The 26610-nt window shown below is 45.9% G+C and overlaps 2 protein-coding genes across 8 annotated transcripts in view; both read left to right on the forward strand.

Moving 5' to 3' along the window:
• SLC39A13 (solute carrier family 39 member 13) overlaps window positions 1-13352 on the forward strand; it is a 54508-nt gene extending 41156 nt beyond the window's left edge. For all 7 annotated transcript variants that reach the window (XM_080592589.1, XM_080592585.1, XM_080592586.1 and 4 more), the window contains 7 exons: window positions 1197-1318; window positions 2609-2761; window positions 8034-8123; window positions 8472-8522; window positions 8730-8862; window positions 8977-9076; window positions 10550-13352. In XM_080592589.1, the coding sequence (XP_080448715.1) occupies window positions 1197-1318; window positions 2609-2761; window positions 8034-8123; window positions 8472-8522; window positions 8730-8862; window positions 8977-9076; window positions 10550-10625 (725 nt within the window). In that variant the 3' untranslated portion in view covers window positions 10626-13352. The remainder of the gene's footprint in view (window positions 1-1196; window positions 1319-2608; window positions 2762-8033; window positions 8124-8471; window positions 8523-8729; window positions 8863-8976; window positions 9077-10549) is intronic.
• Window positions 13353-14022: 670 nt separating this feature from the next.
• LOC308195341 (transmembrane protein 178B-like) lies at window positions 14023-26337 on the forward strand. The gene is made up of 4 exons (XM_080592594.1): window positions 14023-15859; window positions 22100-22213; window positions 23418-23555; window positions 24687-26337. The coding sequence occupies exons 1-4, from the start codon at window positions 15478-15480 to the stop codon at window positions 24929-24931; spliced, it is 879 nt and encodes a 292-aa protein (XP_080448720.1). The 5' UTR covers window positions 14023-15477; the 3' UTR covers window positions 24932-26337.
• The last annotated feature ends 273 nt before the right edge of the window (window positions 26338-26610 follow it).

Genomic DNA, 26610 nt, shown 5'->3' on the forward strand with positions numbered 1-26610 from the left:
CTTCTCCTACAGCCTTTTTCTTGGAACTAACTGGGATCCCTCCACTTCATCAGTTGGAGCCCAAATGTGCTCTCCTCTCAATCTTTTTTCCATGACTTCTCCTTGAACGATTGTCCATAGAGACATTGACTAAGGTGGTGTCTGGGGAGGTGGGGAGGGAAACAAATAGAGGTGACAGAAACCTGTGTTTGTCAGCAAACTAAACACTGTTGGGATGCAGCTTGTGGTATTGGTGTGTATCCTTCACCCCTCGGATGGCCAGACTTGCAGAAACCCACAGCAGTTGTAACTTTCTGCTTTGGCAAACTGATGTGAGCAGGCAAGTGCTGCTGCATCCCACCTGTTGAGAAGCTAAGAAATTCTTTCATCGCTAAAAATGAAAGAGCGGTGAAAAGGATGCTGTAGGTTTCCCAGACTTCCTTATAGCCACCTCCTGGGATTTCAAATGCTCCACAGATCTAACGATCATGTGGTTCTCTTCCTTTTCATGGCTCTGGTTCTGTTAGCAGAACCTACTACCTGCTGTCCTTTTTTCCCCTCTTCCTACAGTGGTTCCCTAATGACTCTCTTCCTGCTCTAGCTTGTTTGTTTCTTACGTTGTCCTGAAGCATAAAGGTTTCCATTACCCATGTATGCCCCACTGCAGAATCGTTCTGTTCTTCCACTGCAACCTCCATTTCTGCAGCCAGGCTGAAAGGATGATTATCTCACAAGCTTGGATGTAATTAAAAAGAAAGTTTATAGCTTTGGGCTTAATAACTTGCCCAGGTGTGGCAGAAAGGGGAAGGTGAGTTTGTAGCTCCACTAATGTCAGATTTCATGTTGGGTCTTGCTGCTCAGTAGATAGAGCTGCAGGATTTTTATTGATGTGATGTTCACATGCCTCTGGGGCACCGGGAAGTTCCCAGTGTTGTCAAGAAACATTCTGGATTGCACTGTTGAAGTAAAAGGGGTGGGGGGCTTTCACACTAAGCGTCTGGAGATGAGGACACCTTTTACTTAGATCAACAACGAGCAGATTAACTTAATTTTCTGAGAGATATAGTTGCTTTCTACTCCTTGCAGGAGGTGTTTCTGTTCTTTTGTGTTTTTGTCTTGGGACTGGTGATTAAACTATCTGGGGCAGGTGGGGTTCCCGTGCGGGAAGACACTGTGTTCTTGGAAGTGACATGAAGATTTTTTCTGTTGTCCCTTAGGAGAAGGGCAGAGCTTTCAGCAGCAGAAGCTTCTGGGTCTTTGGGTGATTATTGGTTTCCTGACCTTCCTGACTCTAGAGAAGATTTTCCTAGAGAAAGAAGAGAAGGAGTGCCCTGGTGTGGTAAGTGAGTAGCCAGAGGGGAGGGAGTGCTGTTGTGTTTAGATGGTGAGTCAGGCACGTAGCACTGTATTAAACACCTCATCTGCCCTACCTGGCAGGCTCAGCAAAGGATCCTGGAGCTGTGAGCAGCTTATCAAAGGCCTTTTGGAGCCTTTTGCCACTTTGCCATATGGTTCTAGAATGTGTTCCATCTACAGGCTTTGTGTGGTTTCAGCTGAGATTTCTTGCCTCTGGGCTGGTTTTGTTCTTGATGTGGTTTGTGTGAAAAAAGAGCTCCCCTTCTATATGGACTGGGAGCTGGAGTGCTCTGCAGTTGAGACTACCTCAGATAACCTTTGAGGGATGACAGTTTGCTGACACATGCTCTAGTGAGTAATCTGGACTCACTCGCCTTCTGCGTCCTCAGTCAGGGTAAAGACCAGCATTGTTTGGAAGACATTCCTTGCTGTCCACTTCTGCTGGGTGTGATCTGAACCAGGCGCTTGTTCCATGGAGCTGCTAACGTGGCAGACAGGGTTTATAGTTGTCCAGAGCATGCTATGCAGTGGTTCAGACAAGAGTCACCCAGCAGCAAAGAAGCAACACTGACAAAACAGGAACCAGGAGGTAACACCAAGACAGAGGATAGTGGCTAGTCCTAACCCATCTGCCTGGTTCCTCGCAGCACTTCTCCTATAGGCTGTTCAGTACTTTCTGTGCCATGCCTTTTGAGAGAGAAAAGAGCAGGTCAGGAACTGGGTAAGCAGTTAGCTATTGTTTTGACTCGAGACTAAATTGAAAGGAACTTCAGCTCATATATAGAGACTGAAGTCTGAGATGAGCAGTTTATTTGGAAACTGACAATCACAGCTATAGAATAACTCTTTAGGATTCAGTTATCCTGACGCACGGGGGAGAACAAGACTCTTTTTCTCTTCACCCCCAGCCCAGATGGAATTGAATTTCTCTGGGCAGTAGCTGCCAGCAGGACTGACAGATTGAGTCCCTCATCTTCCTAGTGGAACCTTGCTCATGTCAAAGGGGCCTGACTCTGATTCCCTGTATTTCTTTCTGTTTTCCTTCTCCTGATGCTTGGAGAATTCATTGTTCTTGTGCAGATGTGACAAGGTGTGACGCTCTCTGAAGTCTGTCTTGTTTCTGGTCGTTGTCATGGGTAGATTTGGGTACCAAAGCTACTGATTTGGGTTGTAAGAATGAAACTATTAAGGCTGAAGGTTGGATTTCTAATCTAGATTCGCGCTCTGTGTTGCGGACAAACAGGCAGTGACAAGTTGTTTTCTGCTAATTTAGGGCTGTGATTACAAAGCACCAGCTGGAAAGATTCCCAATGGAAGTGGCTACCCCCTGTCAAAGGTGTCAGGCAGATCCCAAAGAGAGGAAACAGGTTCAACTCAGTGTAATGGCTCCACTCCGCAGTCGTGTCCAACAGACAACAGAATCAAGGTAAGAGACCCACAAGCAGCCCTTTTCTAGATGATTCACATCCTATGTTTTCTGGGCAAAGATCTTTCAGTCAGGAGGAAGAGTTGTCTGTGGAGAGAACTGTGCCTGAGTGGGGGACTCGGTGTTTGAGTGAGTTACACTTAAATTTTGCTCTGTCAAAGTCACAGCAGGAAGGAAATAAGATACTCATTGGGAGAAAATCTGCACTGCAGCTTATGCAAAAGAGGCAAAATTACTATTGTGAAGGCATAAGCCTGGGGATGGGTGTTCTGTACTTTGGTCTCAGGATTCAGTCAGTACTTTTCAATTTACCCTTTTATCTTATACTCAATATATCTTTATTTGCTTAACTTTTTGAGTAATGACTTTGTTTCTCCAGTGCCTACGTTGTATTAATTGTGAACAGCACGCTTCCTTTTAAGGCACCTTTTGGATGTATTTTGACAGCTGAAGCTGTAAAACTTAAATTCAGGTTTTTTTGAACAGCAGCCATCTGCTGCCCAAAAGAGCCTCCTTTCCACTCCTGCCTCCAAACCTGCATTTGTCATCACTTCATTTGCACTGGACCTAATCTGACCCCTACAGTGAGCCTACTCAGGGAACTAAACAGGCAAACATTTTTTTGATGATGATGATTATTTTTTCCGTGTAGGTTTCTTTCCTAATTTATCATCTTAAATCAGCTTCCCATGTAAACCTGTAGCCCTGGGATAAGGGAGATCAATCAGCGAGCTCACAGGACTGGAGGTGGAGGACAGAAAAGGAGTACTGTAGCCACTGCCCAATGCTAACCTTTAGATTGGCTTTGCTCTTGCTTCTGTTACTATCTTTGCACTGTGGGAAACCCTGCCTGGGTGACCATTACATGCAAGAGAGTAAAAGATCACTTTGACCAAGGAGGACCTATAATTTGAGTTTGAAAGCACTTAAAAATGTGAAAGATTTGTAGGAGAGTGACTATGAACAGAAAGTGTGGTTACGCAAACTAGCCCAAACCTGGACATGTGGTCAGTCAGAGGCTCTTCACTCTTTCTATTTTAAAGTTGTTTTGCTGTAACCTTGTAGCTATTACTATGCAATGTGAAAGACATGTTGAGATCACTGGGCGGTTTTGATACCTGTCACATTCACGTAATCTGTACAGAATGCTATGACAAAGTGCCAGGTGCTGCATTGGTGGTTCTGGAGCTGACAGCGCTGAAGAAGACAGTATTACTGGGTTATGAAACATTGTGCATTTATTTTAGAAAGGTTTATACAAGGAACTGTGGACTTTGAGGATGGTTAGGCCTCCAATGATTTCAAGTAGAAATGAAACACTGACGAAGGACACAATTGCTCAGTGCCTTGTTCTAATGTAAAAAGTAATCGTGTAATTATTGCTAATTGATATGGTATTATGGAAGATACATTTTGTCAACTAGACATTTTTCCCTGCCTCTGTTCAGTCATAAGATTGTTTGGTAATGATACTGACAGCTTTCTCCCAAATTCTAATAAAACTGGTACTGCATGAAATCAACCTTACAAATATAAAAAATCTGTTATTCTACGTTATAACCAGGGACTGGATTAATGCAGCCCCCCTCAGATCTGTTCATTACTGGTTTATGATTTTTGTAATTGATTGTTTAAAAAAAGTACATCTTTACATTTGCAGATACTACTCTGTTACTTAAATGTCATATTGTGACTGCATGAGGTCGGTGACGTTTGCTAAATGGAGTAATTTGATCAAAAGAGATGAATTTTGAACGTGTTTTGATAGAAGCAAATATCAAGTAATAGATTAAGAAAGAATACAGATGACACTTGTAAGATAGGGAGAGATTCCAGGAAGTCAGTGCCTTGGAAAAAGATGTGAGAATCATAGTAGGAAATTGGTTGAATACACTCTTCCGTTATGATGCTATAGTCAGGAGGATGACCAAGTGAGTAGGAAAGAGTATGTAAGACCAAAAGCAAGTGTTCCTTTCCATATAGCAGTAGACCTGACTCTTTACTTGGCTTTTTCTGTAGTATTCATGGTAGCCAAAATAGTATCAATAAATTGCAAAGTGATCAGAAAAGAGCTGAAATAATTACTTCAGGTTTGCAGTACATGGTTTTTCTTAAGTGTTTTTCTTCAGCTTTTAGCTCTATAGATGTGATGAATCAGGGGTGACTTTAAGGCATATGAATACCCATGCAAGAGGCATTACTATATGTGAAAAGCTAAAGCTGTACTAAGTAGAAGCAGATTAGAAATAGAAGACAACTCTGTGATGGAGGGTATCTTGCCAGTGGGACGACTTACCTAGAGACAGTAGATTCTTTGTCACTTGTGGGCTTTAAGCTGTGATTTAAGCTTTTTTCTACAAAGTACACTACAGCTTAAGAAACAACGGGCTTTATGCAGAAACTGGAAGTTTCTATTTCAGTTGTGTTATATAGAAGGTCTTAGCTGATCATGGAGACCTCTTCTAGCTTTAAAATCCGAACATGTCTGTTTAGTCTTGCAGACTCTTAGGAATACACATGAAATAGAAACTCAGGAGTTAATGTATATAATTTTAACTTTCTACCTTCTGGGCATTTAATCTGAAGATTTTAATAGTCTTTCTTGTAGGGGGGAGATTACCAAAATTATCAAGATATTTCTACTTTGTTTCCTTAGGAAACAACATAAGCAGTCATTCCATCTGCCTGTCCATCTGTTCTGCCCTTCATTTTTCAATAACTTTTGAACCCATAATTAATTTTACTAGAGTTTCAGAGAGGGTAGAAATCTGAAGGGTAATCAGACTTCTGCAAGATCCATAAAAATCAGTGTGGCAGTAGAGGAGGAATGCAGACTAATGTCTGGTTGGAAAACTCTGGCAGAGCTTAGATGTTGCATGCTGCTTGACAGCTCTGCCTGGTTGGAGGATCAACAGGTAAGTCTCACTGGCCTTATCTGGTGGAGAAGTGGCTGTCATGGACTGGGGGGGGGGGGGGGGGGAAGGAACATGCAGAGAAAATGTTGCTGGAAGTGTGCAAGGTAGGAGCCTACAAAGAAAAGAGAAATCTATAGCAAAGACTTCTTTGGTTCTCCTGTGCACTCAGTAACAGTTTTTTTTTTTTTTTTCCCCCAAAATGGAAAGATACTACTTAAACAAAAAGAGATGTCACGCCTCAAGGCTTCAGTGATTAGTAAGCTGCAATCAGTCATCCTTGCTCCATGTATATTAGAACTTACACTCTTTGGCTGCTGCTGTAATAACTTGTCCTAGCTTAAACACTGCAAGTGGGAGGCATCCTTTGCACCCAAACACAGATTGGTTCTGCCCTGCATTGCAGCCTTTATTCCTTCATCAAGTAAGAACTTTGTAGAGTACCTTTTCCGTACTCATTCTTTTTCTTTTTTCCCCATGGCACAGGGGTCCTCGCTGATTTGTAGAAGTATGTTTTATTGCATAGTGACATTAATTCTGAAGCATGAACATAAACACTTCATCTTGCTGCGCTCTTTATGAGCAACGAGAACATCCTATTAGGTATTCACAGAATGTAAATGTCAGAGGCTCATAACTGTCAAATCAACCCAATTTATTTCTGAACACTCCAAGGCTTTGCTTCTTTCAGTGACAGCTTTTGCCCAAGCCACTGACAAGAAAAGTCATAATGTTTTAATCATGAAGTCTATTTTTTCCCTATACAGTGGTATGGGAAATCATTTTAATATAAAACTTATTGAATAATTATTACTAGCCTGTGGGGAAAATGCAATCACATAAAATCCCAACATGAAAAGGAGAAATTTTAGACAGTCACATCTGACTGAAAATAAAGAATGAGAAGTAAAACTGCTGCGTTCATGGGTTTGTATGCATACATTGCTTTGTGTTTCTCCTTCTTGCAAAAACATGCAGGGAACTTCTGCATCCATTGTGGAGATGTTGCTTAGATTGTTACTTAAACATGGTACTTAGTCTTTGCTTAATTCCTTATTTTCATATTTAACTATGTATGCACTGTGAAAAGTTTAAAGCCTGTGAAGATGTTTGGAGGTTGTGCAGTGGAAAGTAACCTGCAGAAAGTAAATGCTTTTGAGAGAGATACCTGACAGAAAGCTCTATCTGAGCTGTGGCGTACAGATGGCAGGAAGAAAAGATTCCCCAAGGAAAGTTTGATAGAAAAAGGGAAGAGGAGAAGACAGAAAAGGGCCTGTGAAACCCATTAGCATGTGTTCTTTCCAGATAAACTTTGGCTTACCTGATGGTAAAGTAAGAAGTTAATGCCTTACATTTTCTACATGGTCTCTCCTTTTCACTCACTGGGTGCTGCCCTGTATCTGCTGGTAACGTACGCCCACAGTTCTTGCAGTCCAGAGACAGTCCGATGCAGCTAACTCCTGGATTGATGATAATTTACACTGCAGTGAACTGCAGTGGCCCAGGACCTACACGTGGTAGTTTTTTGTTAAATCTGATGAGAAACAAAGAAAACAACCTCTGAGCAAATGATATGGTGTGGTACCCTCATAAATCATTTTGGGTCGGTCAAGTACACAATTTTTTCTGGACAGGAACATAGTAGCATGATAGGGAAGTCTAACCTGGAGATGTAGTTCTGAAGAAGGTAACTGGCATACACTTTTAATGTTCAGAAATCTGTTTGTCAGCATACAAATGCATATACATGCTATCCAGCCTTCTAGTAGGTGTTTTTTTGGTGACTGTCATCACTATCTTCTCTTTATTCTTTGTTAAGGGAAAGCAAACCCACATGCAGAAGTTTTTTTAGTGCAATGTTTCAAGATCTATATGGTTATAAAAAGCAGTTTCAGCGGCATTTGTTCTGTTGCATTGTTCTTGCCAGCTTTTGAAGAGGAGATATTTAACAGGTATTAAAATACATGGCTAGAAAACAAGGTCGGGTCATATTTGAAGCCAGTCACCTGTGTAAATTAGTGTTGCCCAGTATCGGCTCAATTTTGAATCAGATACTCTGGTTTATTCTTTTTTCTGTCTGTCTCTGTATCTGAAGCTTCTCTGTTATTTGCCCTCTCTCTGTCTTTCTTCCAGTAAGATGTCTTTCCTAATCTCAGACAGTATTGCCTACACTAAAGCTGAATTTACTCTAAAACTGAATGGAGTATTTAATTTGTACTTGAGCCCTGACATACTTTAAGATTGTCCTGACCTTTGCCATCTGATCATGGTTCTGTATAACCTATGCAAGAGCCATGTCTGGTGCTTCCTCTTATCGTATGTCTCTTTCTTTATCAGGGGCTGTTTTTCTCTTTTTGCAGATTAGTGGATACCTCAATTTGCTGGCCAACACCATTGATAACTTCACACATGGCCTGGCAGTAGCAGCCAGCTTCCTGGTTAGCAGAAAGGTAAGGTTTCTGTCACCAGCTGTATACTGAAGTGGAGATGTCTGTTCCCAAGTGTGATGCAACATGCAAAAAAACCAAAGATATGAGGAGTTCTCTCCTATTTTCTGGAAGTTTCTGAGAAAATGGAGACTATATCGAAAAGTAATCCTGTCTTGACCCTCTGATTCCAAGTTTCTTCAAACCTGAGACCTCAGTTTGCCCCATCTGCTGGCATTTTGGGAAGGGTTAGCTCATCTGTGCTTTTAATAAGAACCTTAACTTGGAGAAAGGGGCCATGATGTAATCCTGCAAGTCTCATTCTCAGATCTAGGGGACCGTTTCTTAACCACCTTCTTTCCTCTGCTGTAGGTTGGATTTTTAACCACAATGGCCATTCTCCTGCATGAAATCCCACATGAGGTGAGAGGGCTTTGTATCTTGTGGGGGGTTTCAAGGGTGCTTTATTGTGGGAATGAGAAGAGCTGAGTCCAGTTATGTTTTCTTGTCCCTTTGATAGCGCTCTGGGAGATTGAAAATGTGGAAAGTTAAAAACAGTCCTGAAGCACTTGTCTTGTTAAGGGTGGCCTCTGAGAATGTTCGTTAACTGTCGGCTCTTGATTTTCATAGGTTGGGGACTTTGCAATCCTACTTCGGGCTGGGTTTGACCGCTGGAGTGCAGCCAAGATGCAGCTATCCACAGCTCTCGGGGGGATTCTAGGAGCCTGCTTCGCAATATGCGCTCAGTCACCAAAAGGAGCAGGTAAGGCTCCCTGGAACTTCAGTAGGAATGTGAGGAGTCCATGATCCTCACGTGTGTATCTTCTCTCCCATGGATTTGTCTCAGGACTAATGAAAGCTTTCTGTGCTTGTGTAGGGGAAACAGTAGCCTGGATCCTCCCTTTCACTTCTGGAGGATTTCTGTATATTGCTTTGGTAAACGTTGTGCCTGATCTCCTGGAGGAAAAGAACCCTTGGTAAGTGCTCCCTCCTGTTGTGCTGCAGCCCTTCTTACTGCCTGGGAGCAGGGCTGTGACAGTTCCCCATGCCTGTTCTGGGGGCACATGAATGCCAGCTTTCCAAATCCCATTAACAAGGCTGATGTGCTAGCTATTGAGTTTATGGGACCACAAAGACCCTTTAAAACATGAAAACCTTCAACTGGGTCAGTCTCAAAGATTGTGCTAGTGCAGTATGGAGCCCAAGCAGCTAGAGCAGGTTGCTCAGAAACATGTCCAGTAAGGTGACCCTTTCCACAGTCTTGTCTTCTCAGCTCTTGTACCTAGTGGCTTAGGGACTGTCTGAACCAGGGCCCCATACAGGCTTTTGTGTCTGATAACCGCACATGAACATATCTTTCATATGCTTCTCTCATCTCTTTTTGACCCTATCCATTACTCTGGGCCTCCTGCAATCTCCCATAGTTTGACTGCACTGCACGAAATGATGCTTTATATTATTTATTTTTTAGCCTCTTGCTTAATAATTTTGTTTAGATGTCACTGTGTTGCTGTGCGAGTAGAAAATAAGTTTCTTTCTGTCACTGCATTTCATAGTTTCACTGTATCCCACCTCAGTCGATCATCCCTTCTCTACACAGCTATTTATATTCTGGTATACATATATATAGCCTTCCCCATTTGTATTATTCTAGTTTCACGGAGCCTGACTGAGGCTCTGGCAGGTCCAGATCCAGTTGTATCACAGTAAAGGTCCTCTCAGATCTGCTGGCAGAGCTGCCCCTGAATGTTCCCACATATTTCAGTTGTATTGACAGGTTAACTTCTGTAGTTTAAATGAGAGACTTTCACTCACCTAGTTCATTTTCACTGAAACAAATCAGGAAGTGCTCAAAAAAAAACCAAAAACCAGCTCCACAGTTACATCTGAGGAGGCAGGAACATTTGGTAGCAAAACGGTAATGACCAGCTGGGAGCTTGCTTTTGGGTCGATAATCTCTTGTGCTGGCCCAGCTGTTTGCAGAGTATACAGAGGTAGCAGGTATATAGTCACTTTTACCACCGTCTTAGATTTATGCTTGATTAAAGACTGGCAAAATTAATCAGCTTTTTTTAAAATTGTGGCTATTTATTAGTTGAATGAGGTTCCTAATCCATCTTTGAACATGCTGCTGAAGTGCTGGTTCTCTTGTGAGTAAAAGGGCAGGAATATGCAGTTGGGTAGTTGCACAGCAGAATCAGCTTAAATTGTTTTTGAAACCTTAAGTTGAGCCTTGCAGCTGAGTGGAACAAATGCACGTCAGTTTATAGACAGCATCTTTGTCTGGGGTGCTGGGAACAAGTCTTCTCAGCTGTGTAATGGTGTCATACAACTGCTGTTTTCCTCGTGATAGATTTGGAGGGGCAAAGAAAAAAACAGTCATGAGCCTGTACATTGCTGCCTGTTGGCATTGGTCTACACCCCTCCTAATTTTGCTGTTTCTTTCCCAGGAACTCCCTGCAGCAAGTTCTGCTCCTGTGTACAGGCATTACAGTCATGGTGCTACTCTCATTCACAACTGACTGACCTCTGCGCTGACTTCATGATGCCTCCCAGAGCCACCGCAGTGACTCTGAGCTGTTACAAAGCAATAAGGAACACTAATGTTATTTCCTATGTGTGTGCGTGCAGATCTGGCTGCTAGTGTGAGAAGCAGGTGAGAAAGAGGTCTGGGTATGCAGGACTTCGTTCCCTGGCTCTCCTATCCCTGTTCTGCTAAAATCCCACACATCAGGGCTTCTATTTTTTTATGGAGCAAAAGATACAGCGAGCAGAAATGAACTGAACAACTGCTCCACCGAGAATGGACAACGTTTTATTTGGTTCATTCTGATGGAACTGTACCTCCCAAGCTCTTGTGTGAACACAACAGAGGCGATCCCTGTAGCTGATGAAGAACTTTTCTACCACTCTGAGGGCTGGAGACAGAACAGGGATGGCAAAGCAACAGTAAAGCAACAGCTTTAGCCAGAACTCCCTATCCACGAGGAGTTACGGTGCTATGAAAACCTGCATTGTAGATAGAGGGGAAAGGCTCCTTTCCAACTTATCTCTGGCGTTTCATTGACATCACTTGTTCCTAAAGGTAGTATTAGCCTTGGCAGTTCACTTCTTTGGTCTGTTTAGTATTTACTTATGTTGAAATCGAGCCAAGAACTTGGGGCACTTTTGGATAGGTCACTACAATTAAATGGCTCAGCTTGGAGATTACTTGCCTCAGCCCTTACCACTCCAACAGTCAGCACAGCCTGTTTTTTTAATCTGAAAAATGATGAGTAAATGATTCTTCTTTTGCCAGACTATCAGCTCATCTACACGTGAAAGGAAAGCCACGTGTAGATGTTTCTGACCTTTCTCTCCTCATAACCATCAGCTGAACATGGCCGAGCCTGCTCTTGAGACCCAATTCACCCACCATCTGCCCACAAGTTTCCAAGCCCTCTTGAGGAGGAAGGATTAGCATGTCAGCCCTGCCTGGCACGTTACAGCAGTCCTAGACTGCCATGGCTCAGGTCAGTTTGGGCAGTGGTTGGACACCATTCAGTACAGCCTGGTCAGCAGCATATAACCCCATGTTAGCTTTTCCTCTGTTCAACGTGGTATGTTTAAGGGCATGCTATAAACAAAGCTATAGATGGTAGCTTATTTCTGGCCGCCTTACCTCATGGTGGAGTTAGTCTGTTGGGGATGAATGGATAAGCAATAATACTGGGATTCCTTAAGGCAAGGGGCACAGCAGCGGGGAGGTGAGGGTGAAATGGGAAAGGTGAAACTGATGGTTAAAAGATTAAAAAAAAAAATGGGTCTGGAAAAGTTGTGTGCGTAGTAAGGAGAGGAAAGGGTGGCATTAAGCATGCTTTAAGAGTTTTCTGTTGTACGATATTTGGGGTAACATTTTTGGCAATTTTATGCCAATAAAAATGAATGACATTTCTAGCACTTTGCCCAGACGAGCAAAGCAGACAGGGCTGACCAAGCCCTCATTCCACAGGGATGTTTTAGTGCCACAGAGACGTGCGCAATTGCTAGATCATCCATTCTGCAGAGCTTATCCTCGCTTTGCTTAAATCTGTTTAAAAGCTGGTCTAATTGAACTAGCAGAATCATTGGATACAAAACAGGTGCCACGATGTGAATTGCACCAATTCAGTTTTGTTTTTAAAGAGCTTTTCTAAATGAGCACAGCTCTCCAGTCTGCACAAAGCCTTATCAAGAGGGCTTGTCCCTAGAGGGGGTAATTTGGGTCGGAGCAGTGATGCAGGTATGCGGCCCGCAGCAGAGGCATTTACTTTCCTAAGAGATTCTTGAACTGTAGACACAGTTCTTTTCTTATGACAGCTCCTGTCCTACTTTTCAGGGAGAGCTGGAGAGCTCATGCTTGCAGCTTTCTCTGCCCAGGAACTGCTGTCTAATTTTTTTTCGTCTTTCCTTACCCCAGGCTCACACAGTAAGTAGTTTCACAGTGAGGGAGGCTTAGTGCCTTTTTTTTTTTCTTAGGGGAGGGGGAGTGTTTTGGAAAACAAAGTTGCTTTCCTTTGTCAGCTTCTCCCTCTGTCATTCAGTTGTCAGAAAGTCTGAACTTAGCATCCGCTTTGCTGGAAGATTAGTATGATTAGCCTGCAGGGACTGGGGGAATATATTAGCCTCCCTAGTTCTGGCTTTGTTGTTCCCCCCCACTCCCTGGGGACTAAAGCTAGCTGGACCCTGTAGTAGGGCTCTGGAGGATGATTTTGTAGAGAAAGAGGTGCCTGCCATTTCCCAAGATGTCTTTCTCAAAATGAGGCTGGTATTTAAGTTGAAGCATTGCCAGGTGAGTGCCCATGAGTTGGTGTTGTTGCATCAGCACTGACTCTTGCCAAGACTAAACTACAGTCAGGATTTTGTGCTCAGCGTTCAGGAATGTGAAGTGGATGACACTGAAGAAAGAATTTCTCAGTTGTTTTTCTTGGCTGATACCACAGGCGCAGAGAGTCTGCGGTTCTTGGGAAGATACCCTGTAGAAGGTATCCACGGGGCTTACAGGAGGGGCTGGCTTTCCACTACATGCAGTGTCAGCCCTGGGGCTGAGGATGCAGAGCATTGGGAGGAAATGGAGCATCACTCCACCACATTTGTCACTTTTGGAAATGCAGAGAGACTAGTATTTTCTAAGCTCTATTTTTTCAGCTACTCTTATGCATTTTCCCACTTCATCTGTATTGGTCTGCTCTGCATGGAGACAATAGAGATGAAATAAATGGTTTTTCATTGTGGGTTTGCGTTTTTTTGTTGTTGTTGTTGAAATTGCTACTTTTCATTGAACTAAAATTACACATTCAATTCAAATTTCATTGAATTACAGAACAATGTCTCTGGGTTAGTCTAGAGAATTCAGGAGTCTGACCCTCTTCTCTACTCCTCTGACTTTCGCAAGTGTAAGAAAAATTTCTAACCCAGTTTGCTGTACCTGCTGCCATGGCACTGTAGGCCAGGAATGCTGTGTTCTGATCAAAATTTCTGGTTGCCAGTCTGCATTCCCTGAAAAGTATTGCCAGGTGAGTTACTCCTAGTTGAGCAGAGAGCTTGCATGGTAACTGACTATCCAGAGTTTTGCAAACATACTTTGTAATTAGTGATACTTTTTTTCATGTAAAAACACAAAGCCTGTCTGGTAGTTATGCTCCTCAACACTTACGGCTAAGCTGGTTACCTGACATATGGGACAAAGGCATCAGATGTCATATATAGGAGGAGCCCAGAAGGGAGTAAAGGGATTTTCTTTACCCTTCAAAAACACGGGTTCAAAGCAGGTCTTAACACACTCTTCAGCTGAAAGATTTTCAGGCTATAAATGCTGAATAGTAGTAAATGACTCTTGGTTCTTACAGAAGACTTCTTTAGGAAGAAAATAACCCTAGAGCAGGAAGAATGTAGACAGGTAGGTGATCAAGGGCATGATTTGATGGTACAGGGGCTTGGGCAGCAATGTAGCTTTTGTTATTTCTGTCCCCAGCTTCACCTTCTCTTTGTTTGTGTCTGTGGGGCTGTGCTCTGGGCCTCCCTCCCCCAACCCTTTTTTCTTGAAAGTAATGTAAGTCAGCTGCCTCGTTCAGTGGCTCTTGCATGATTGCAGCAGGGCAGAGGGGAACAACACCTGGAACTGTTTAAGGGTGATGCTCTTGCCAGAGCCAGTCTTCTGAAACTGTAGCCTGAGGAACTGATGTGGAGAGTAGGGGGAAATAATAGGATGGCAGATTTAGGAGACATGAATATTCTCATCTTTCCACAAGGGAGCTGTCATAATTGAAGGATCTTGTGTTATGTAGAGCAGCGATTGTTTGAAAATTATTTTTCATTCTTGATGTGGAAGACTTGTAATCTAGCTGGTATGCGTAAGAAAATTCTTTCAGCAGCAGTCCTGTCAGTTGCTTTCAATTTGTCTGCCTTCAAGGCACGAATGTGCAGCTGCGTGGATGGTAATCCCATCTGTCCAGTACACACTGCTGAAGAGAGAAGCGCGCTGAAATGTGGCAAAAGCAAGCTTTATGCATGGTTGCTGTGCGTTCCCACCAGGCATGGTTCTCCGGGGAGAAAAGCAGTGTCTGTCCTGAGCAGGGCCCCTGGGAGCTGGGCTGCGGGGGACAATTAGGGTGTGGGAGGGCCAGAGGTGGGGGCAGGACCAAAATCTCCTACAGGTGGACAGTTGCTGTAGGCAGGCAATTTAAGGTATTTACATCAAGGTCAAGGATGTCAGAAAAGGGGACGTTAAATTTTAATTTTGACTTGCTGTAGCTGAAGGCCAGCTTTTAAGAGGTGATGCCCCTAAAATCTGGCTTTGGGGACAAACAGCTGCAGCTGGAGGAGCGAGTCCCCCAGACCGGGCAGGACCCAAAGGGATCTGGTGCCCTTGGCAGCGCTGCATTTAACCCCGGGCTTGGATTTCGCCTGCTTCTCCTCGTGTAACACAGAGCGACCCGTTCAGCTCTCGAACCCTTATTTCTCACTACGTGCTAACGGAGGGCTGAGGAAAACAGAGCCCTCGGCACATGCCCGCCCCCCCCGGGGGGCTGGGGGCCGTGTGGCGGCCACCCTGAGGCGAGGAGCGGCCCCGCCCCGCCCCGCCCCCTCTCCTCACCTGGCGGCAGCAGCGCGCGGCCGGGCCGCGACCGTTACCCCGCGCGCGCAGCCCCGCGCGTCGTGAGGCGAGCGGCGCCGTGAGGCGAGCGGCGTCGGGCCGGGCCCGGGGGGCGCTGGGGGCCGCCCCGGGAGCCGAGCCCAGCCCAGCGGCGCGGAGCGGGGTCCGCCGGCCCCGATTCCCTTCCGGGGGCGTCGCGGCGGGCGGAGGCCCCCAGGCGGGCCGCAGGGAAGCGCCCGCCCCCGCCGCCCGCGGCGCGGTAAGATGGCGGCCGCGGCTCAGGCGCTGAGCGGCTGCGGGCTGCTGCTGGCCGCCGCCGCCCTGGCGCTGCTGGCCGTCGCCATCGGCACCGACTCCTGGTACGAGACGGACGCGCGGCGGCACCGCGAGCGCTGCCGCGGCTTCGGCCACAAGCGCAGCGACCCGCCCGGCTCCATGTCGGCGCCCAGCTCGCACCTGCCGCTCCGCGCCCGGCCCCCGCGGGCCCTGCTGCCCGGGCGGCCCCCGGCCCCCGCCCCGGCCGCCGCCGCCGCCGCCGCGCTGGACTCGCACTGCGGCCGCCGCTTCAACTCCACCGTGTCGGGGCTCTGGAGGCGCTGCCACCGCGCGGGCTACGAGCCGGACAGCGAGGAGCTCATACGGAAAGGTGAGGGGAGCGGGGGCGGCCCCGGGCCCGCTGCTGTCCGTGGTGCTGAGCGCGGCTGCCGCGGTGCGGAGGGCCCGGCGGCAGGGCACGCGACGCCCCTGCGTGTCCCTGGCCCGCTCCCGGGGTCCCGTTTCCCCATCCCTGGCTGCCTCGGATGCCGCAGCGCCGGGCGGGACCCGGTCCTGCGAGAGCCCCTTCCGTGGCCTGGCACTCGGGCAGGGTGCTGGTGGGCGCAGAGAAACGTGCGGTGCTGTGTGTAGCTCTGTCATGCGTGTAGCAAGGAGATGGGGACCTGTTGTTCCTGCTCTAGCGTGGGGGGCTTCACGCTGCTGCAGTGGATGGCCAGACCTTCACGGTGACTGACGTGTGTCTGGCTGTGTCCCCCAGGGCTCCAGGTGCGACAGGAGAGAAAGCTGTGGATCTGATGCCATCGTGGCACAGTACAAAGCCCAGTAGTTTGTGGAGTATGGATAAAATTCCTGGATTGGGTAGCACAAATAATGTAGCGGGCTGACCCACCAAGTCAAAATAAATGGCATATAAAACAAGCTTAGGATAAAAGATACTGTGCATGATTAATGATAAATAACAGAACTTAATGTTCCAGAAGGTACATACTAGCACGGGGAGAGTAGGAGTTGGGAGAAGTGCTTCCATTGAGGCACAAAATGGAAATGCTATCTTAAGAAAGCAGGAGCAGTTCTTCAGTGAGGCTTCCAACTGTGACGCCAATCCCGCACAGCGGAGGATGGATAGACTGGCACTGCGAGGCTGAGCTCGTCATTGTCCGTTCTTTCCAATGCACAGCAGTGACTCTTACTTTTAGAAACTCTAGTGCTATGCGATTACCTTCTTCCTCTATTTAATCTCCTACCATCCATTTTATGCATTTTCATTTTTATTTCCACATTGATCTCATTTCACTAAAAGGCAGCTCATTAATTTCATTCTATTAATTGTCCCTATGATGTAAAATGTTTATCTGTTTTTCTGCTTCACAGCAAACTGAATGCTTTCAGCTTCTACTGAGATTAGCAAAGGGTGGGGGAAGGGATGGGAATACTACTTTGGCCCTCAATACTTCTGTTTTTGAGGGATTTTGCCAACTCTACTGCTATTGGGTGTAGAGGCCAGAGTCCATGTTCTGCATGCATGAGGGTGTTACAGGGTGGTCAGTGATCTTCCTTAGGGCCCGATGTGTTAAATTGGAGGGAGTCTGAACACCAAAGGTTTTCCTTCTACTTTCTTTTTTCCTTCAGCTGTTCTAATAAAGGACATTGCCTTTCCCTGCAAACCTTGCTCCCCTTGTATTCTCTGCCTACGTTGCTGCTGTACAGATTTAGGTATCATCTTATAGAGGGAAAATTATTAATAATAGTTCTTGTAGAGTCAGGTCTTTAAATAGATATGACTCTCATCTTATCCCCTCCCCTGACCTGCTTTTCTAGCAGCCTTTCCTTGTTCTCACTGTGTCTATCTTTTTTCTGACAGCTATGATTAAGCAGCCTTTTCCAGCCGATGGTCAGGTGTGGCTGTTGCTGTGCTGTTCTTTCAAGAACGCTACTAGATGCCTTCCAAAGAGAAGCAAACGGGCTTTTTTTCCTAGTGTGAGCTGAAGCTCACTACTGTGCTCCTCTGAGTGTCCTACTTTCTCTTCAATTAGCAGTAAGTTTTCAGCTGTCTCTTTGGTGACGCGTGATACCTTCTTCTGTTCTCGATAGTCCCGAGAGTAGAGATTTTTATAGGCTTTAGTGACAGAGGAGTAATTTTTGTGCAAGTCCAGTGGTATTTTGATTAAGGTTTCTATTCTTCATTTTCTAGCACCTCTGGAGTAAGGTTTATTTTCTTTCTGGGTTTCTCTTGAGCGCTGAATAAATTACTTAAATCCATAAGTGTCCTTTTCTGTTTAGATAATCCCATAGATTTCTGGTCTAGTCCTTATCTATTGCTATTAATGCAAATTAAGTTATGTGGAAACTTCAATACTTGAGCATTTTAGCTGGTGATGCATATACATGGATATGTTTACATATGTAATATATATATTTGCCTTACACGCTTAAAAGGAAAAGGCAGGAGTCAAAAAACACAGAGCAAAACCAAGAGTTGGGAAAAGTTTAAGTGTAAGAGGGAAATAATGTGTGGGTGTTTCCTTAAAAAGCGAAATTGCTATTTTGGATCTGTGGAAAAATAGACAGTTTTACTTTAAAAATACCATTAAGAAGGTTAAAAAAATGGATAAACAAAAAGGGGAAAATGGAGATTAGCAATTAGTACAAGATAGCAGCCAAAGAACTGAACCACATGGTGGGTAAACTGAGAGGGTCTCTGTGCGTAGGGGGAGTCTCTGTGAGTATGAGAACTTGAGCAGTGTGCTTCATCGAATAATGCCTGGGCTAAGTGGTTTCCACACTGGAGACTGCAACAAAATCATTTTGCATGGAGAACTCGTGGCGAGGTCCTGCAGGGACTTATTATACGCTATTTAGTGGTCTTGTCTATTAATACGAGAAACATATTGTTTGCAAAGTGGTGACTGTAGAAAATGATTAATTAGGAAAGATCAGTTCCAACAGGCTGCTTTGGATAACGTGGTAGGTTCCTTCAAACAACATGCATTTGTACACAAGTTGAAAGAATGAAAACCAAAAAAAGATTCATCACTGTTCATGAACTGTTCTTTTTATTGCTTTTCAAGCTTGTTCTGAAAAGACTCAGGGACGGGATTGGTGGGTCTCGCACGTGCTGGGTAGAGATGACTTGTTAGTACCACGACCTAGCTGAGAAGGTGAGAACCAGCGGATGCTTAAGCAGGGGAACGCTGAGTTTGTGGCAGGAGGGAGGCCCTTAAAGGAAAACCGCTCTGTCCCAGTGTCTGTATTCCCGGTGCTTTCCAGCTGATGAGAAAATGGAAGAGTTACAGGAGTGACTGTGAGCTCCACGGAGCTTGTGTTAGAGCGGGATATGTAGTAAACTCAAGCTGTTTGGAAGTGGCCATTGGTAAGTACGATCTATTAGTAACTATGGTTGTTAAGAGCTGTATTTTTTAAAAAGAAAGTTGATTTACCAGATCTAGAGGGCTTTGGGCAGCGGTGTGGGCAAAGTGATCCCAGAGCTGTGAGGTTCTCTGCAGTCGTGGGGAAAAATGGCCGGAATAGGCCAGGGGGCTGCAGAGGCCACTTGGTGCTGGGGCAGGAGAGAGGGGAGGGCCAGAGCCGGTGCTGGGAGCTCAGCGGTAGCTGCCCCTAGCCTCACCCATGGTCAGGAGAGGGCCCTCCATCTCCTCCTCGTAGCACTGGCACACGCATTTCAAAGGCGGAGAGAGATGGAGACTAAACTGAGAAAAAATCAGGGTGCGCAGAGCCCAGGACTACAAACTGAATGTGCTACAGTGGGCCTGGATCTCCCTTTCCAGGCGTCTGGTAGCCAAGGGACAAGGGGCCTGTGCTCTGCCTCGGTTTCTGGGGTCCAGAAATTCTTCATAGCCAATATCCTCCGGTCTTGCCCAGCCTCAGCGCTCAGCGGGGGAAAAAGAACGCATCCAGGGACACAGAGGTGTGGTGCCCCAAGGGCAGTGAGAGGTCACAGGAGGGAAACCTGTCTGCAGCTGCAGCCCTGAGGGAAAAGGATGCGAGGACAAGGTGTGAGAAACAGCGCTGGTGTGGGAGGCTACAGTCGTATGGGTTGGCCATGAACGTGTCAATGTGACACTGCCAGATGCACTTCGCTGCTTCTCATGTTTATTTTTTAATCAAGAAAATAGCACATGCAGTGCAACTTTCATAATGTTCTGTTAATGCCCCTAAGAACTGCTAGGATCAGGCTGCCCGCGTAACCTTTTACTTGTACATACACATTATGATAATCGAATCTCTCAAGCGCATGTCCCCTTCTGTCCTGCATTCTCAAATTATTTGTGTGCCAAAACCAACAGCACTCCCTTAATTTTAGTCCTCCTTGTTCACCACACTACTCTGTTCTATTCAAGCCTTTGCCTGAAGGCAAACTTTTTAATTTTGGCAGGCTTTTTTATGCTGCTTTTCTGAGTGTTACAAACAAAAGCAAAATGACTTTGCTGGCAGGTTTCTGAAATGGAGGACGGGATGCGCTCCCTGTTTTATAGCCTATGATTTAAGCTGTATAAGGACTTAAAGGACTAATTAGGGTACCTTTGGAATGCATTTGATTTTGTAGTTACTTTGTGGTTTTCTTTTTTTCGTGAGCACTTAGAGAACAAGGTGTTACACTGCTAAATGCAGCCCCATGAAGTACCTGTGTATATCTGAGTGCGTGGTTTCTCTGCTAATCAGATTTAGACCTGATCAGACTGGATGCATGAACTTGTCACTGCAGGTGCAAAATCTGGCTACTGAGGCTTGCCTTGGTGCATGCAACAATTTTGTGGGAGAAAGTGGGTCACACTCAGCTGTGAGATCACCCTCACCACTTACCTGATCCTCTTGACTCTTGCCTACGTATTTCAGCTTTTTTTATCACATGGAAAAGGGACCTACAGTGAGCAGCCACCCTTGTTTTGCTTGCGGCTCACACCAGAGCAGGTCCATCCCACACTCAGAAGAGTGGGGATCTTAGAGGAAGGATGGCTTATGGTGGCGTAATCAGAGGCTGTCACCGGGCCTGTGGATTAGGGGTCAGAGCTGAGCTTAGTGGGCACCATAAGCCCTGGAATTCTCCATCTCCTGCGCTCTTCACTTTGCAACCGTGCTGTTTTAATACAGGCTTACGTGCTGCCTACATAAAGTCAGCACTTTGAATTCTGGAGAAGAACGGATTAGGAGGAGGAAAGTTTTTAAACCAGAAGCAGAATGAACAGCTATTTGAAAATGTCTGAACAACCAGATTTGTATAAGAAGGTGGAGAGGTTTTACTTTATTCTATATGTAAAATGCTGTAGCAATGCAGAGCAAAGGTGTTCTCAGGCAGCCCTACAGACCCGTCCCAAAACACCCGCCAGGTGGGTGCCCTGCTCGGCAGGGAGAGGCACATGGCGGCAGGTCGGGCAGCTGCCCCGTGGCTCGGGAGGCAGCGGGGAGCGCAGCCGAGGACGGGAGCCCGCTTACAGCGCTTTGCTGCTTTTTGTGGAAATCTAGTTTGGGGCTTTTCCCTCTGTGGGGCACGTGCTTTGCATGTCTGTTTGTTCCACTTCAGTAAGAAATGTCACTATTTTATTAACATGAGGAACTTCAGATCACCTCCCCCTCCCTGGCGCGGTCGCTGGAGTTGGCTGGGTCTTGTGTGCACTCCTCCTGGCCTTGTGAAGTGGGGACTTCCTCCTTGCAGGAACCTGTCAGCGCCGGCCCAGGGAGTGCTGTTAGAGAACAAAGTAAGGCTTGCCATTGCTACAGGAGCAGCTCAAAGCTCATTTCTTCTCCTGGGTTTTCTTTCATCTTTTGCGAAGCTGGTCACTGGGTCTGCAGCTCTCTGCTAGTGTTCACCAGCTTAATTAGCTCACTGGCCAGCTGATTGTTTCCGAGTGGTTCTTCTGCCCCAGCATTCATGTACCAGTAATAACCCCGTAGCCATTGTTTCAGGGGAACTTTTTGTGCTATTTAGCTCTGTTACCTTTCTGACTGGTCTCTCCCTCCCCACCATCCCCGTTTATTTCCTCTCCTCCCTTTTTTCTAAACTAAAAATTCCCTTCAAGAAGAGCATGTATGTAGGTTCACGTTTGCATCAAGGATACACTTTACTTTAAGCTGTAGTGGAAACCAGCCTGCAGGGGTACTATTGTCCATCAAAAATAAAGCAAAGAGCAAATGACTACTGGAATAAATTTAAACTTTTCTCCCTTTCAATTCACTTTTTAGCATTCATTCAAAATTTTCGAAAAGCGATTGAAATCTGTACTCTTAAGAAACAAACCAGTCCTGTTGGTATTCTGACATGTTCTCGTCTCCTCAGCCATCCCAAAGAGGTTGTACCAGTTCCTCTAGGGGTCTTCTGGATCCATTTTTGGTGACTGTCATTGCTGTTTACCTTCAGGCTTTTCCTCCTGCAGCCTGCCTGGGTTAGCAGGGTTCCCCCTTAGCCAGTGTTTCCTTATAGCAAGGCTCCCTCCACTCCTAATCCCAAAGTCCTGAAGTAAACGGTTCTTTTTTGATATTTGCTCTGGTACTGAACTAAGACTTCCCTTGTGTAAGCTCTGCTGGGCCAGCCAACTCAGCAGCAAGTGCAAGGCACGGGGATTTTGCTGTGTTTCACACTGGTGTTCCCTTACAGGAGTTATTCAGCGCTGCACTGCTGTGAAGTACCACTACACCTCCAGCTCTCTGCCTCGCAACTTACCCATCAACATCACCAACACCATCCGGCAGGACGAGTGGCACGCTCTCCGTAAGTAACCCAAAGTGATGCCCATGACTGTTTGGATTACTTAATGCTTTAATGTAATGCCAAGTGAGGGCTTCAAATCAAAGACCCTTCACGGGTCTCTAAGTATAAATACCTATTTATTAGTGAGTATGGGAAAGCAGCTGGCAGTGTAAGTGGAAGGGGACATAAGATTTGGAGGGGCTTATACAAGTGCAATGGGAATACAGAACTGTGTGCTGCAAGGTATAACTCTATTCTGGATCTGGGGATGGACAGTTTCTAGCTGGCTTGCAGCAAAGGTGCTGTGTCACCATCTAGTCTGTGCAGAGCTCGGTGCATTTTCTGTGTGCACACTAGCGACCTGGTGCAGCTCCCTGGCAACCAGCTCTTTTAGGGAACATCTCCGTTTGTCCTGTCGCTGGCTCCCAGCCCACAAGCTGCCTCGTGCCTCAGTCCTTCCTTCCCACGCAGCTGACTGACCTGTAGCCTGTTGCTGACAATGATTTAATCGGGCTCTTCTGCTCCTGCTTCTCCCCGTACTTGTTTGGTCCCATTGCCTCGCATAATGCTTCATAGCCGCAGTCACGTGAGCCACAGTGCTGAGGAAATCCAGCTACAGACTGAACCCCGAGGAGGCAAGACCACTGCTTGTGTTGTGGATGATGAGATGCTGTTCATATCAGGGTTGTCTAAGCATTTTATTTTTGGCGTTTGTTACTGTAGTTGTTCCCTTCATACTGTATTGATATTCTGTCTGCTTGTCTTCCCACTATTCCTGTCTTTACCTCATGGTGCCTGCCTTCCTGTGCTACTCCTTTACTTCTCTTCAGCGTCCCCTTCCTTCTTTGGTTTCTGTTTTCAGCACTCGCAAAGAAACGCACGCACACAAGCCTTTGCGGTACTGACATTTACAAACCATTGCAGAATTCATGATGTGCCCCTTCTGGCCAATGCTGAGGAGCGTTTGGCCAGTATTGCTCTTGGTCAGCGAAAGAGTGCTCTCTAGTTGTAGCCCAGCAGACGGGAGCCCATCTGGGTGCTGATAGATGATTTGCACATTGCACTGAAACTTTCGCAAGGAAGCTACGGGAGGAGGAGCACATGGGTGCAAGTACAAGCTTTAGCAACAGCAAGTTTAAATCTGTCCAGACTCTTCTCCCTGCCATCGTGTCTGTGTGACGTCATCTTCATTTTTCTTTCTGGCTTTTCTGCTTTCTCTCCTCAGATCTGCGGAGGATGACAGCTGGCTTCATTGGCATGGCAGTCTCCATCATCCTGTTCGGGTGGATCATTGGCGTGCTGGGCTGCTGCAAACAGCAGGAGCTGATGCAGTACGTGGCCGGGCTGCTCTTCCTGATGGGAGGTGAGAGCCTTTCGTGTGTGTTCTGTTCCTGCCGCCACCAGTCAGCACAGCTGGCTGGGGAGGTGCTCTTAAAGTCAAGTCAGCCCCGCAGCAAACCCAAAGCAATTCCTTAGTGCAGCAAGCCATGGGCACAGCACAGGGCTGCCGCTTCTGGCACCAGGCAGGACCAGTGCTTGCAGGTGCCTGGGTGGGTAGCCCTGGCTGTGCCTCTTGCTCTGGAGCGTGGTGTGTAGCCACAGGGACTGTGAGCACAGGCCTCTTGCCTGCCCTGACTGCGTGCAGCCTGCTGCTCCTGTCAGGCAGCTCAGCTCATCATTTTCTCTAGGGAATCTTAAAGAAAATAATCAATGTACAGCACCTTTCTGCTGATCAAAGATGCTTACGTTTCTGCCCTCAAAAACTAGGCCAGTGTTTCTTTACTTGCAAGGGGCATAGTAGCAACAAATGCACCAAAACGGTGAGCTACAGAGATGCTGCAAGGCTGACTCTTAAAAATAGAAGCAATAAACTGGAACCTTTTAAGTAGATGCATGTTTTTTTCTTAATGGAAAGGCAGAGGTGCTACCATTCAGCTGCTTGGTGTGAGTTGATTAGCTCAATTAATGTAGATGTGATTGTGCTAAATTCTACCCTGCCTCAATTGTATCTGTTTTTTTGAAGCTACAGCTAATCTTTGAGTTGTGAGCTCTGACCTAAAAGGATAGATGACCTAAAAGGATTAGATAGTTAAATTGGAAGGGGAATGTGTCACAATTTTTCCTGAAGCATTTCACTTTGATTGTATAGTCAATGTTTTCCCAGCGAACAATGACTGTTGCTGCCTGCATACTCATCCCTCTGCTGCAGGGCCTTGCACTGGACTGACTCATGCTAAAAATGTTCTTTGGCTTTTTTTTTTTTTTTTTTTTTTTAGCTAAGAGAATATTGGTTATTTGGGAAGTAAGGTATCTTATAATGCTACATATTTTGTAATTCTTCTTCCTCTGTTTTTTAAGAAGTGACTGGCAGGAGAAAAAGTGTAATGACTGTTTCTTAAAAACTTACACCTTTGAAAATACCTAGGGGGAAAAGACAACAAACAGCATAATTAACCTGAGAGAACTGTAGAACCCTCTTGCTTTTCTCCCGCAGGTACGTGTTGTATCATCTCACTCTGCACATGCGTAGCCGGGATCAATTTTGAGTTATCTCGCTATCCTCGCTACGTCTATGGGCTGCCAGAGGACATCAGTCATGGCTATGGCTGGTCCATGTTCTGTGCCTGGGGAGGCCTGGGCCTCACCCTGCTGGCTGGGTTCCTCTGCACACTGGCCCCGTCACTCAACACTTCACGGGCATCTGTACAAAAACCCAGACAAGAAAATGGGGCCGTGTGACCTCGGAGGGCGTGAGGAGAGACTCTGGGATGCGCAGCCTGGGCAGAGCTGTGGGTTAACACCGGAAGAGGTGGCACATCAGCGCGTGGGGAGCAGCGCCATAGCGGTGGGAAGTACCAGCCTGTGGGACGCTGCTACAGACGCGTCGTGGACACAGACATTGCAAGTAACTCCAGGTTTGAATTATTGCTGATTTGCTCATTGATGGTTTAAAGGGGGACAGTTCTTTTGTTTTGTTTTTCTTCTGTTTACAAGGGATTAAGTCCAAGGCTGTGTCTTCTTTTGTGCTGTTTTTTGAACTGTACCTCCATGGTCCTGTTATTGTCCAGTTGTAAGGGATGTTTACGCACCAACTCTATTGCTGCAGGTCTGTGTAATTCAGACCCAAATTAGGGAAGGAGCTATGTGAGGTTGGCTTGAACACTTTTGCAACAAACTTGTCTAGTGTTGGCTCAGGCCATCATTTCCCAAAAGAACCTTGATCTAAGCCGAGGTTTAGGCCAAAGAATTAGCCCATCATTAGTATTAATTCATCCAAAGCAGAAATCTGTGCTATTTTATGCTGTAGTATCAGCTATTTAATCACCACTAAAGCTGTTTCCAAAAGGAGCCTGCTGTAAATGAACAGCAAGCCTCTGAAAATTTCTTACTGGCTTTAGGTGAGGAGGGGAAGGTTTTCCTCAGCTTCTTACACAGGTAAGGTTACTCATTTGGCTAACATCCCCTTGCTTAATTGGGAGATGTATGCAACATGCAGCTTGTAACTATTCTGCTAGAGGCCAGGGTACATTTCTGAAAGTAAGTCGTAGTTTGAGCTGCTGGGATCAACTTTCACACCACCCAAATAACTTGAGGGTGCAACTCCTGTTCTGTGAAAGGAGATGAGTAATTTTCCCCGAGCTCGAATAGCAGTACTGCTGAAATAGCAGAATGTACAGCCCCCTCCAGTATTCACGTCCAAAGGAACTGCAGTGTATTTTCCTCAGGAACACGTGGCTTCTGCTCACTTCACCACCCACCCACCCCTTTATAATGTCAAATGCCCCCTGAGCACAGCACAGCAAGAACATGCATGCTCCACTGGAACAAGCTTCCTCTAAAATGGACCTTGGAACCAGTGCAAGTACTAGGGCTAACTCAGGAACATCAGCCAAAGTACTTTGGGGTGCGTTTTTCTTTCATTCACCTATTCTTTCTTCCCTTACATCCCTGCCCCTCTATCAAGTGTCCAAAAACTGCACAGATAAAGATGAGATGGCCAGCATTTGGAGATGTTTACATTGTATTTCAAATACAATACAGTGGCATGTAAGATACTTAATGCTAAAGTCAGTGTATTTATGAAAAGTGTAATTTTTAAATGGAAGTTTTAATTCTCAACTGGCATTAAAAGTACTGAAAGACTTGCTCAGTGGATGTAATTGTGAATTCTTTGCTACTAATTACCAGACTGACTCATCAGAAAGCTCACGTACGTATGGTGTTAAAGATTCCAGAGCTAAGTTTAAATGCTATAGCTACAACATCACTCAAGTGTGAATCCTATTCACCTCTCCCCTGCAAAATGGGTGTTTGTTGAAAAGAATTCTAAGACCCTAACAGAGTTGTACTCTGTTCCCTGGCTGCACGGGTAAGAAGGGGGGATGCTGTCTGAGCCGCAGATATCCAAGTACACTTAC

Source organism: Anser brachyrhynchus, assembly GCF_964034855.1.
Source record: "Anser brachyrhynchus genome assembly, chromosome: 5".
In the NCBI taxonomy this organism is placed as follows: domain Eukaryota; kingdom Metazoa; phylum Chordata; class Aves; order Anseriformes; family Anatidae; genus Anser; species Anser brachyrhynchus.